This window comes from Streptopelia decaocto (assembly GCF_964273445.1).
Source record: "Streptopelia decaocto genome assembly, chromosome: 7".
NCBI classification, from domain to species: Eukaryota; Metazoa; Chordata; class Aves; order Columbiformes; family Columbidae; genus Streptopelia; species Streptopelia decaocto.
In genome coordinates, this window is record NC_138661.1 from 25,094,556 (window position 1) to 25,107,294 (window position 12,739).

The window sequence follows — 12,739 nt, forward strand, 5'->3', positions numbered from 1 at the left end:
ATCAAGCATAAAGAACATTCAAAACTTTACAAATACAAATGAAAAAGTTACCATAGTCATGAGCTTTCAAGAATATATTCCCAGATTTACTACACACAAGATTCACGGAATAATCATTTTGGAGGGACACACTAAATTCTTGTATGACTGGTTAGTCCACAACTAAACAAAATACTTAGTTTAGTTTAAATGAGAGTATCTGCTGAATCACTAAGATTTAAGTATTATTTTCCATTTGAAAATAACCCTCTTAATTCAATGATTCTTTTAAAACACTTTTCCCCTACAAATAATGCCACCGTATGTATTACACGTAATGGTCTTTAGCCAGTTTATTCCTTGTATATGAACATAATGACATTAAATTTGAAAAAAAAAAAAGTATTTATTTTAGATATCGTATTGTTATGTTTTTATGTTACACTCATGGACAAATAAATCCTTACTAAGCATCCCCTTATAACTCATTTCAGTTTTTTCAGATTTGGTATAAAACTACTTACGTTTCTCTGCAATCATGTAAAAGCTTAATACAGTGAAACGGAACTCCTGTGAGAATTTCATTATTTTAAGAATGATTTTTAATAGAGAGAAAAGAACTACTCTAGAAGAATGCAACAAGAAAACAAACACTTCACAGACCGCTTTTACTACACTAACTTCTTTCCTGCTCTATTTATAGGTTCCCTCCACTGTGGTAAACACATACATATATTTGTTAATGCTAAGGGTTACTAAATCAGAGTGTACTATTCCAGAGAGCTACACTACTTTTGATTATGTTCAGTATTGCTCTTCCAAAATCCTTGACAGACCTTTTTTCCATAAAGCATATATCAGTGACTTGAGATGATCAGATCTCTGTATTGTATTGCTTTTTAATAAAGTCTGTAATTAAGACAAACTAAGACAGTTTGTGCTGCAATATTTCCTTGTAACGAATAAACACACTTCATGTATACTTATACTTTCAAACCAAGTTGCACATTAAAATGTCCTCAGAAATTTACACCACAGCTAGAAGCACATATCCAACAAAGTGAGGTGTGATACACTGGTGAGAACACTAAGTGAAATGCATCAATAATTCATACCATCAAGCACAAAAAAGTAAGAATCGTCTGAATGCTACAAGCAGCCCTGTGGGAGTTGATAAATAGCAACAAAAGAGTGACTTTGATGGTGTGAAATGGCCTATTGTGTGCTGAATCTGTACAATATCTTGTTCCTCAGATAGGATAAGAAAAGATTCAGACTTCATCCTTTGGTACAAGACAGCTGGATATTTCAAGGACATCTGCCAGATGGCAGGAGCTTCAGATCTCTCATTTTCCTCAGGATTAAATGCAGCAAAATGTACTGAAGAACCCTTACCAACTGCTCTCAAGAAGGCAATGGATACCAAACCCAGTGTACTGCTCCACCGTTCTGTCTGACATACCTCTCTCTGAGATTAGCCATGTGAATGTATAGCAGAGATCACACACAGCAAATAATTCTTTGCTATTTTTCATCTCTTGTGAATCTGAATAGAAAACATTCTTATATGTAAGATTACTTTTAGTTATTAATAATTTGCATTTTTTTACCACCAAGCTTTCTCCTTGTCTCATAAAGAAAAGGCCTGTTGTTATGCATGCTGTACATTAAGACACTCCCCAGAGCCCATAAACACACACATACGCAGACAGACATTTATGCACAGAGGTCTCAAAGCTGAAGACAACTTTCATCCCTAGATATAGCTAATTTCCAAGAAATTAGACTAGCAGCCATATTCTTGTAAACATGGATGCATCTTTGAAAAGTCCTAACCATACTTCATGCAGTCTTATACTCTGTGCCTAAGAATAATTTAGTAAAGAGAATAAATGAGTCATGTTGCAAAAAAACAGATGTTTATTGAAAACCACCACCTAAGCTTTATTTTTTTTTTATTCTGTATTTCAGCTGCTTTCTAAACTGCCACTCTTGAGGAACAGTAAATTTCCATCAAGAAAAAGGACTTGGCTTGTCTGAAGATATTTTTGGTTACTTCCTGTTTATTGGAGTTTAGCTGCTTGGTTGTGGGAACCAGGGTATGACACATTCAACTCATCAAGCACTAACCAGTTGTAGCTCCAACAGATACCAAGAAGTTACATTAGGAAGCCTTCCATAGCCTTTTAAATACATACCTAAAAATGCCAGCCCTCAGGGCAATTCTCTAACCTTCATTTATCCAAGAGACCTAATCCCTCAACTTGGAAATACCTACTGACAAAGTCAGCAAGCCCTGATAAAGTATACATAACTGTTGTCATACCCATGTGACAGTCAAGAAGAGTTCTCTAAACACGTGAAAGGAAATAAGCTAAATTAATCTTTGCCCATTCTTCCCATCTCTCCATTTGGCATAATTCTTAGAGAATCTGGAAGACATCGCTACAGTGTACTGCAATTTGAAAATGGCTGTAAGAGGCATGTTGCCATGCCCCACTGATAATGTTGTTTGTGGCATGTACTCACAGATTCTTAAAAACCTTCAGTTAGGAATAACGTGATTTAGCATTAAAGTTCTCCTAGAAATGTCTAAGGAGCAAATGACTAGAAATGTGTGTATTAAGATCCAAGTGCTAAGTATGGCAATGGGTTGTTGGCATTTATAAGACTGAGATTCTCCCTCAGACACATTAACAAACATTTTGTTAGAGATGGGTGATGTGTCCCCTACCAGTTCACTTTCTTCCTCCTCTGCTGTATCCTTCTTTACTTCTTCTTTCTGGTCTTCAATATTTGCATCAAAATCCTCCATCTCCACCTGTTCCAAATCACAAGCACGGACTTATAAGGCACTGCTTGACTTCTAAGTATCTTTTTAGCAGAGTGAGTAGAAGATTCCAAGTTCAAATAGAAGAGGAAAGAAAACGTTCAATACTGGCTCCATTTTGGCTTCCCTCAGAAGCAGGTTCCCTTCTAGCTACAGAGTGACAAACTGTGTGGGAAAGGAGCAATCATTTATGCTCTTTCACATGCATTCTTTGTGCTACCAGTAGCTCTAAGATACTTCTTGCTGCAAAATCACATTTCAAAACTTGAAATATCAGAAAAAATTCTTAAACTTGTCATTTAAACACCATTGAAATGGCTCTTTCTGCATAGAACATCTCTATCAAGCCTTTATATTTTGTGTATTTAAATATCATGGCAGAAGAATAATAACCACAGAGATTAACACAATACAGAAAACAGGATATTTGGTGACTACCCAGGATAAGGTAATTGAATCGGGTGCCTTGCCCTCTGATGTATCAGCCCAAAAGACAGAATTGATAGCACTCACTCAACCCCTGGAACTGAGTGAAGGAAAATGGGTGAACATTTGGACTAACTCGAAGTATGCATTTGGAGTAATCCACGCACATGGAGCTAAGTGGAAAGAAAAAGAACTATTGACAGCTCAAAGGACATCGATCAAGCACAGCAAACAAATTTCAACCTTGCTTGAAGGTGTCTAAAAACCCACAGAAGTCACTATTATGCATTGTAGAGCTCACCAAGTGGGGAAGACCAAATTTGAAATAGGAAATTCAAGAAATAGCTCTGTCAAGAGAAAAAACAGAATATGCGGCTAAAGACTGTCAGTTAATTGAAATCCTGGGCACAAATTTTGAACATAGAGGATGGGCAATTACTCCCACTGGGCAAGCTGCAGTTCATGAGCCCATCCTATGTCAAATAATAAAATGAGAACATGAGACCACTCATTGGAGTACAGAAAAACTGTTAAAACATTTATGAAAGTCCATCATAGGACCTAAAATGGCACAGATTGTACAAACAGCAGCACAAAAGTACAGCAATTGTAAAAGAAATAACCCAAATACTGCTAATAAAGTAGTAACGGGAGTTATAAAATCTGGAAATGTACCTGGAGAGCACTGGCAGACTGATTTCACAGAATTGCCTAGAAAAGACAGGTATTAAATACCTACTGGTACTAGTAGTTGATACTTTTTCTGGATGGCCAGAAGCCTTCCGCTGTTGCACCAATCAGGCAAAAGAAATAACTGGAATTTCATTAAATCAAATTATTCCTAGGTTTGGGGTACCTCTAGGTATGTCCTCAGATCGTGGCTCACATTTTGCTGCAGATGTGGTAAAACAAGTGAGTAGAGCCCTACGGATATAATGGGAATCGCACACTCCATACTGGCCACGGGCAAGTGGCAAGGTAGAATGAATCAACTGTACTATCAAGATACAGTTAAGTAAAATATGTCAAGAAACTTTCCTGACCTGGGTGCAAGCCCTCCCAATAGCCCTACTTAGAATAAGAATCCAACCTAGGGGCAGCCTGCAAGTCAGCCTCTAGGAACCACTGTACGGGCGACCTTACCAAATACCACGTCCCCAGAGACGTACATGTTAAGGGGGGGGGGTTTGACCTCAATCTCTATCTTATATCTTTGAGTAAAACTCTACAGGATCTGCAGCAGTTCGTTGTGGGCTCAAGGCCAACTGGACTCGACGTACCAGCTCACAACCTCAAACCAAGATACGGGGTGTATCTCACAGACTGGGACCCTGAACCTTTGCAGCCTAAGCAAAAAGGACCACATCAAGTGCTCCTGACAACTTTCACAGCATTGAAGCTAAATGGTGTAAAATCTTGGGTTCCTTATTCAAGAGTAAAAAGGGCAGAAGCCCCTTGGGTCTCAGAGAACATATCACCCTTAAGGCTTCAATTGACCAAGAGGGTCTTCCTACCAAAATGGAAGAGAGATATTATCTTATTATTGGCATTATTTTTCTAGAGAGTTGGGGTTTTTGGATAGGGCCTTGGGATAAGAACACCCATTTAAAGCTGGTTCAAAATATCTCTTAAGGAACAGATGTAAGTGATTGCTGTATCTGCATGCATATGCCGGAGTGCGTAAGTAAAGAGACAGGGATAGATATAATTGGAATCCCCTTCTCAGATGGAAGAGATTGGATAAAAAACATAACTTACTTGGGAAATAATCCAGAGAAAGATGACATGCCAATCAGTGTGCAAATACCTGCGGAACTGCCCTATAACTATTCCTGTGTACAGAGGTGTATGAGCAGAGATACCACAGGCCTAAACTGCTCAGTAGAAGTCAGTAATACAACAAATTGTGCAAAAAATTTTACTGTCAGATCAATAAGCTGAAATTTTAGATGGCCTGGCCATAATAGTGCCTGCTTTTTAACACTTTCAAAACAGTGTTAAGGAGACTTTTTGCCAACTTTTTGGTATCAATGCATGTCATGGCAAACTGCTAATAGAATAAAAAGGAAGCATACTTCTACATCAAGTGTATTTTATAGCTTTCTACAGTGCCAAGTATAACTGCCCTGCTACATGTTATTTATTTTTTCATTCTCTGCTATAGGCCTGTATTTCTCAAAGCAGGGACCAAAAGGAGTTCAAATTTGTCTATTTACTTATTTATTTTATCAAACTACTTCTTCAAATTACAATCCAATTAATCCAGTAACCTGGAAAAAGTGCTGAGCAAACATCGTCTTTAACTGATACTCAACAGTGGCTAAAGAGCAAAGTAGCTTCAACTCTTCCTCAAAAATGCATAAGTGCGAGCTCCAAAATGGTGAAAAAAAGTAACATGTACCTTTGCGTTTGGGTAATTGATAAGAATAACAGAATACACTTGTCTGACAGTATTTATAGCTTTCTACAGTGCCAAGTATAACTGCCCTGTTGTGGTCATACCTATCTCTGCTTCGTATTTTCGGTATAGACACATCTACATAATTTGTAATTTTAACAAGCACAGATTCTCACCTCTTCAATAGCAGCATCCTGCAACAGAGAACGAATGTCAAGGCGCATCATGTGACGTGGTGCTGCCTCCCAGTGATCAGACATCTAACAAAAAACAAACAAAAATGAAGCACCTCTAAAAATATAACAGATTCGCTGGAAAATTGTTTTCTGATCATGAACAAGAAATATGTGTACTTAAGTAATATAAATCAATCCCATGAAATAACTACCAACCCTTCTTAGAGGAATAGGGTAAGCATTATGTATAAAAGAAGCCAATAGTTTTTCAACAACAGCAAGCCTGAAAGCACAACAATCATTAATCCTCTGACTCCAGATGTATACAGTTACCCTGCTGATGTCCTTTAGCTTGCGTCCATGAATATTCCTCTTGGAACATGTCTGGTTATCTGCACTCATTTCAGCTAAGTACACCTAGAAAGAGAAAGACAATGTAAATATTGTAAATCAATTTTTAGAACTCTTTTTCTACCTGGTGATACACTCTGCAGCTGTACATTCTAAGAAAGGTAAATTTGTAACTGTAGACAACAGCATTTTTCCCAAATGTGGGAAGGACTTTGTATTCAAAAGTTTAGAAATACCAGCATATAAATACTGAGAAGTTCAAATACTTTCTAGGTGCCATTACCTCAAATCCCTTGGTTTTTGCAGCACTCCAAAACTGTTCAAAATGTCGCACTCTGTCATTGATAGCATCAAGGATAATGAAGGGGAAGAAGCCATCATCCAAGGTCTTTTTGAAAGTTTTAAACATGCTGGTACGATAGGTCTCCTCCATTTCAGCTTCATATTCATACTCCATCACCTTTATCAAAGACAAAAGCATTTAAGGAGGACACCTATTAAGTTACTAATGTTCGACTGCTGAACGTCATGACCACAAAGTACACTGGCATGAGAAAAACATCTTCCAGGCCATCTTTTAAGAATTTGCTCATCCTGCCCTTATGTTACATTGACTTATTTTGAAAAAAAGCCCACAGACCTCTGCACTCTTCTAAAGCCACAGACTGAAATTCCAATTGCCGCTGTGTTGTTCTAGAATGTCTTGTTTCTTTGTTAGGATAAGCAACTGACTTAAAAGTACCTTCTTTTTCACTTTTTTCCCTGTATCTGGGTCTCTCTCTTCTTTTTCCACTTCAGTAATGAAATAGTCATCCAGGCTGAGCACCCTTGGTGCAGGTCCTCCACACTCCACTTCTTTATCCTGGGAAGAAAGCAAAAATAAAACATATACTCCTGCTATAAAAATTCCATTCTGCTACAGAGAGTCTTCAAAACACTTTTGGCAAAGCGCAGAACCCTACTTCATATTCAAAACAAGAAGAGAACAGTATCCCTCATGCTTGCTGACAGTGGAGGGGATTCACATGCTGTATGAAGACATGGAATGTGAAATAACTGAAAATCCAGACAAACAGAAGCAAACAGCAGAGAAAGTGCATTGGAAAAGACAAGCAGCACTACACAGTGAGTGGCTGTTTACATACCCTGATGAGTTTTGCTACATGTGTCTTTCCACTGCCAGGCAACCCTCTCATTATGATTACGATCTGAAACAAAGATCATGTAAGATGGTAGGATACTGTACCACATTTAACACAATCTGTTTTGCAAAAATTTTCTTCCATAAAATTATCTGCTCTGGGCTCACATTTTTGCATATCATCAAGCAAAGCCAGTACCATGCCTTGCTCTCTATTTTACCAGTCAGGTTGTAAGGAATGGAAGTAGTTCTACAGAATAAGAGTATATGATGTTAATAATCTCAGCAGCTTATACTGTGTAAGATGTTATAGATCTGGTTCAGATAAAACTAACTGAATGAAACACTTTAAAGCCTGAATCTTGTTCTTTCTTCATTTATATAGTGCATTGCCAAATCTCCGAGTCAAGCCAAGTCTTTCCCCTAATACGTCAAAAACCCAAGTGAAGATATCAGAAGAGTCTAAAATATATTATCATTACCCACTAATAGGAGTTTCACCTTAGCATTCCCAGGAAGTTTACATCTCCCATGGACTCCTAATAGCTATGCTACAACACTGTAGGCATTTGCAAAGGAACGAAGAGAATTTCCAGAGCTTCCTCAAATGTAGGCTTGTTCCAAACATACTACACTCATGAGCATTTTATCTGCATACAGACCTTGCAGAAACCCAACTGTTGCTTTCAGATTGCATACTCACCCTCTCTGGCCTGCTATCCCGTCCTGGTGGCTTCAAAATATCATCTACATTTTTAGATTCTGGCTTCCTTTCCACTCGTGGAGCAGGTGGTGGCTGACGGGGAATTGATGGAGCAGAAATAGGAATCCTTTCCTCGGGGTAATTTCTACGATCACCTTCAAATTCCAGTGTTTGGACAGAAGAATTTTCTTAGTTCAGTAAAATAAAAAAATTAAGATGTTCATACCCAGCTGAGCTGATTTAAACATACCTTCATTACTTTAGGATAAATTCACAGATTTGTCCTCCCCAAATAATTACAATTTATAATCTTGAACCTATTGCAATCAAAGACATTTTTTATCAGAGCATATAACTGTTGTGTTCCTGATATCATCACCACTGAGAAACAAAACTACACGACACCACCTGAATAAAATTTCCTGAATTACATTTTCAGAACAAGGAAATACCGCAAATCAATTAATCATCTCCCAATTAATCTTCCCCTCTGTGAGTCCATATTTTTCATAATATTCTAGCATGGCTTCAAGGTTGAGAAACTCTACCTCCAAACATGGAAGGCCCATGATCATATGCTGGACGATCCGTCTTTCGTTCATATGGTGGTCTCTCAAAACCACCCCGCCTAGAGGAGAGATGGTCTTTCTTGTCACGATAAGATGGAGTCCTTGAAGGTGTAGTAGGTAAAACCCTGTTAAAAGAGTATTTTGTGTGTTTCTACTATGGATTCCAGAGAGAAATAAACATGTACCTCAAAGGCAAAATGGACAGCCTGATACACAACACAGCCAGAATTGTATTGATTTCAATATCGTTTCGCAAGAATGTACCTGTCATCTCGGGGATGCCGCTCTTTCTCATATCTCTCTCTTTCATAGTCCACAGAGCCACGGTCTCTGTGCAATTCTCGCTCTCTCTTGAAATCCCGATGATCTGTGTTAGAATTACCTGGACGTTCAAAATAAGGCTCACGATCTCTTTCTCTGTTGTAACGACTGGGGTGCTCTAAAAGGAGAAACCCATGGAAATCCAAACTACTAAAACATACTCTGAATTCTTTATTATTTTTGAAGGAAAAGCAACAAAAAAGAGTGCAAGAAAAGTATACACAAATATATGATGTGAGGGCTAGAATGGACTTAATCAGCCAGTGAATCTCTTTCCCAAACTGTAACAGACAACCATACCACGAAATCCTACTTAAAGCAACAAAACTGAATTTTTAAAGTCGTTAGGTCACTGACTGCATTACTCCTCTTGACAATATAAACTGTTATTCTTATGTGCCTCTGAAGAAAATAAAGTGTCTCTTTAAAATATACTTTTAGTATCTTACAACTTTTCTTAAGAGCTAACTAACTGTCTGAGAACTAGCCAAGCACTCCCTACCTTTTTGAAATGTTTGCCTCTCCGGTAGAGGTTCTGGACGCAGGGTTACCCTCTCCCCATATGGAATCTGTTCCACTTTACTGGTGGTTATATCTGGTTAAAAATAATTTAAAAAATAATTAAGGTCTTAAAATACCCTTCTTTCATTTCCTTTCCTCTGCCGTGAAAAGTAATCTGCCAACGGCATTAAAAGTGACTGGACTAACTTACCAATTTTTCTTTTAACGGATAACGCAAAAAAAGCTATACATAAATACACAACACCATGGTTTTCAAAGTCTGAAGTGGGGTGTGTGTGTGGGTGTGTGTGTAAGCATGTGTACCACTTTATCTTAAGAATGGGACTTCTGCCTTTTCTGGTGACTTCAGGTAGCATGCATGGTCAGAATATTATAAACATTAAAATGCTGTTAAAGTCAATAACTCATAGAACTACTGTAATGCCAAGAATATTAATTCATTAGATACCTAACAGTGACAATAATTCCAACAGCTTTTATTAAACCATCTACTTAATGGAATTGATATGACTTCAATTCATGCTATGGCACCTTAGGGAGAGAAAAAATGTTCTTTAAATGACAACGCACAATTTAAAAACTTATTTACAACATGATTTTACTCCTGTTAAAGAATGAGGGAAATTAATTATATTTTAAAAAATAGTGTTGAATTTTAGCTTTGATAAGCCGAATATTAAAATCAGAGCCCTTCCCCGTTTATATGTTAAATGCCTGTTTAGTGTGCACGCCCATCAGAACTAGGACTTTTCCTCTCTCCCTGTCTAGAGGGTACCTCACACTCATCAAGCAGTATGTTAATAATGCAAATACCAGTCACATTCCGCTATAAATTACTAAGTCACACCTAAGAACTCTAACAATCTGAAGTACTTTCTAGCACAGTTATTTCCATACTCAGCTACAAAGGGATTAAGGGTATTCAAGTATCAATATCAATCTAAATATAAACCACTGATGTGATCACATCAGTTGGTGTTCATTAGAAGCAGACGAGGCTATAACCATTCAGTTCACATGAAATAGCCCATAATCACAACACTGAAGAAAACATTAAACTCAAGGCTGGAGGTTACAGACTAATGCATTGCTTAGCGTTAGAGCACAGCGTAGGTAGCCCACAGGTCAAGCGCAGAGTGGCATGCTTTGCATCGCACACTCCTTTAGAAAGAAGCTAGGAGGACTAATTAGTTCTCCATTACAGAACAAACAAATACACTGTAATACCCACCTCGCCCGTGGCCATAATCTACAGTTTGCTGAATTACAGGTGCTTTAGGAACCGGTGGAATAACTGGAGGAAGGGACATTGGTACGACTGACGGAACAGAGGTGTGAATATCAGGTACTTTCACAGGTGAGGAGACGGGTGGAGGCATCATTGACTCCTGTTTACACAACTCGTACTCCATATTTGCTCCTTTATCCTCATTTGTGTCCCAGAGTCCGTGGAAAGAATCCTCATCCCAGCGTTCCTGTTCCACAGCAGAAGGTGATGGGTTTAAAGACTGACCATGACTTGGGGTTGTGGTTGGAGTAGAAACTGGAGCATGTGGCCTTGTCATAGGTGTAGCAGGCCTTGTCAGTGGGGCACTTGGTCTTGTCACAGGGGTGGGCTGTCTGAACAACACGGGAGGCTTTATAATAACAGCAGGAGAAGGTTTAATAGCTTGGGCTTCTACTGGTGCCTCTGAAGATAGCTGAGAAGAGACCTAGATGCAGAAAGCACTTTTAATGTAGATCTGTAACCTAAGCTCCTCTCATCCTCTATAAGTCAGTAAGCACTATGGCAACCGGTAATCAAATCATCAGTATTTTCTAGTACCTCCATCAAGGTGCTACAGGTAGGAGGACAGTATTTCAAGAACTGGTGGCCTGAATTAATCTGGTGTTTGTTCACTATGTGAGGGTTTAAATACTATTTATTTTCTCCTTCAAAATAACCTTACCAATTTAAGCTCCAGCAGACCTATCTCTGTTCAAAAGTGTCTACAACAGTTTTGCTCTCAAAGACTCCTGCTGTCTGCAAAGATTCCTGCTGTCTGTGAGGAGGCTGAAAAACTCTGAAAGTACGGCAACTTGGTGAGACACAAAAGGATTGATAAGGCCAGCTTCTTTGTGGAAGTCACTGGAAAAATTCCAAGAGAACAGAATCACCTGGAAACCCCTTAATGCAATCAACATCAGATCAACATAAGAAATTGGGAGGTCTTGCCCAGTGGAAAAAAACAAACGAAACAACACAACACAACAAAACCCCTTCATGAATCAAACATTCCCACAGAACCCCACATGTTGTGTCACAACAGCCTTTTCAGCACTACGGCAGATGCCAAGCTACAGGCAGCCTTATCAGCAAGATGCCACAAAACTTGCAGAATGGTTGTAGACACAAAGCTGAACTTTGTAGTAACAGTTCAAAGCCATAGCAGAAGTCTGAAGGCAGGAATCCCAAGAAAGACAACAGTTCTCTGCATACCTCTAGGCACATGGATGAAGTAGTCTGAGATACGAAATATCAAAGTTGAGTAAATTCACTTCCTAAAGGCATCAACATATCTGCAGTTCTTGGGAACAAATCGCTTCCATTATTTTACTTTATAGACACTGTAAACTAGGAAGAGGACAACTAGGCAAAAGAAAACTTGCAGTGCCTCATTGACTGTGTAACACTTCTCTGGAGGGAGGGACAAACAAAGCCTGGTTGGGCTAAATGTCAGACCCAGAGGTCAGCTAAATTTACTGGTACCAAGAACTTTGGGGTTAAGATGTGATGATGAATAAAGACTGTGCATCGACTCAGGTATCTCCTCCAACATACATTTAACAAAATTGTTTATTGGTTCTAGGAAGGATTTATAAACCTGAGTTAATATGACTGCAGAAGTTCAGTTGGTTTCTGACCTGGTGTGAATTATCAAAAAACCCAAATATAAGCAGCTGAGAAGAGTTCTCAGAACCAACCAGGAGATTAAGCAGCTGAGGAATAACTTGCATCGCAACAGGAGATGGAGTCATGGAAGTACACAAATGTCACCTTCCATGCACTTTATGATATTCCAGAGGGTAATGAGAATTCCTAATAAGACAGCAAACAGAAAGCTAATGCCCCCTCTACATTAAAATACCTCATTTTTTTGATGGATTAATCCTCAAATTTATCTAACTTCTTGAAAGAAGCAAGAGCTCTTGAAGTAGAAAAAGCAGAGCAAGACTGAAAGACAGCATCAGAACCTAGTTAGGCAGGGAACAGGAGGGTTCCCTGTTGTGGAAGAGCTCACCATTTCTTGCACATCATCCCACAGCAGTCTGGGCTGTTGAGC

At 38.6% G+C, this 12,739-nt stretch overlaps 1 protein-coding gene across 6 annotated transcripts in view; it reads right to left on the reverse strand.

Annotated features, from left to right (window-relative positions):
• YLPM1 (YLP motif containing 1) overlaps positions 1-12,739 on the reverse strand; it is a 39,595-nt gene that overhangs the window by 7,831 nt on the left and 19,025 nt on the right. For 4 of the 6 annotated variants that reach the window (XM_082057507.1, XM_082057511.1, XM_082057512.1 and 1 more), the window contains 11 exons: positions 10,648-11,128; positions 9,397-9,489; positions 8,838-9,012; positions 8,553-8,698; positions 8,005-8,192; positions 7,306-7,368; positions 6,903-7,022; positions 6,444-6,620; positions 6,143-6,226; positions 5,810-5,893; positions 2,714-2,800 (listed from right to left, as the gene is read on the reverse strand). In XM_082057507.1, coding sequence (XP_081913633.1) covers positions 2,714-2,800; positions 5,810-5,893; positions 6,143-6,226; positions 6,444-6,620; positions 6,903-7,022; positions 7,306-7,368; positions 8,005-8,192; positions 8,553-8,698; positions 8,838-9,012; positions 9,397-9,489; positions 10,648-11,128 — 1,698 coding nt within the window. The remainder of the gene's footprint in view (positions 1-2,713; positions 2,801-5,809; positions 5,894-6,142; positions 6,227-6,443; positions 6,621-6,902; positions 7,023-7,305; positions 7,369-8,004; positions 8,193-8,552; positions 8,699-8,837; positions 9,013-9,396; positions 9,490-10,647; positions 11,129-12,739) is intronic. The other 2 variants (XM_082057510.1, XM_082057508.1) reach the window with 2 other exon arrangements.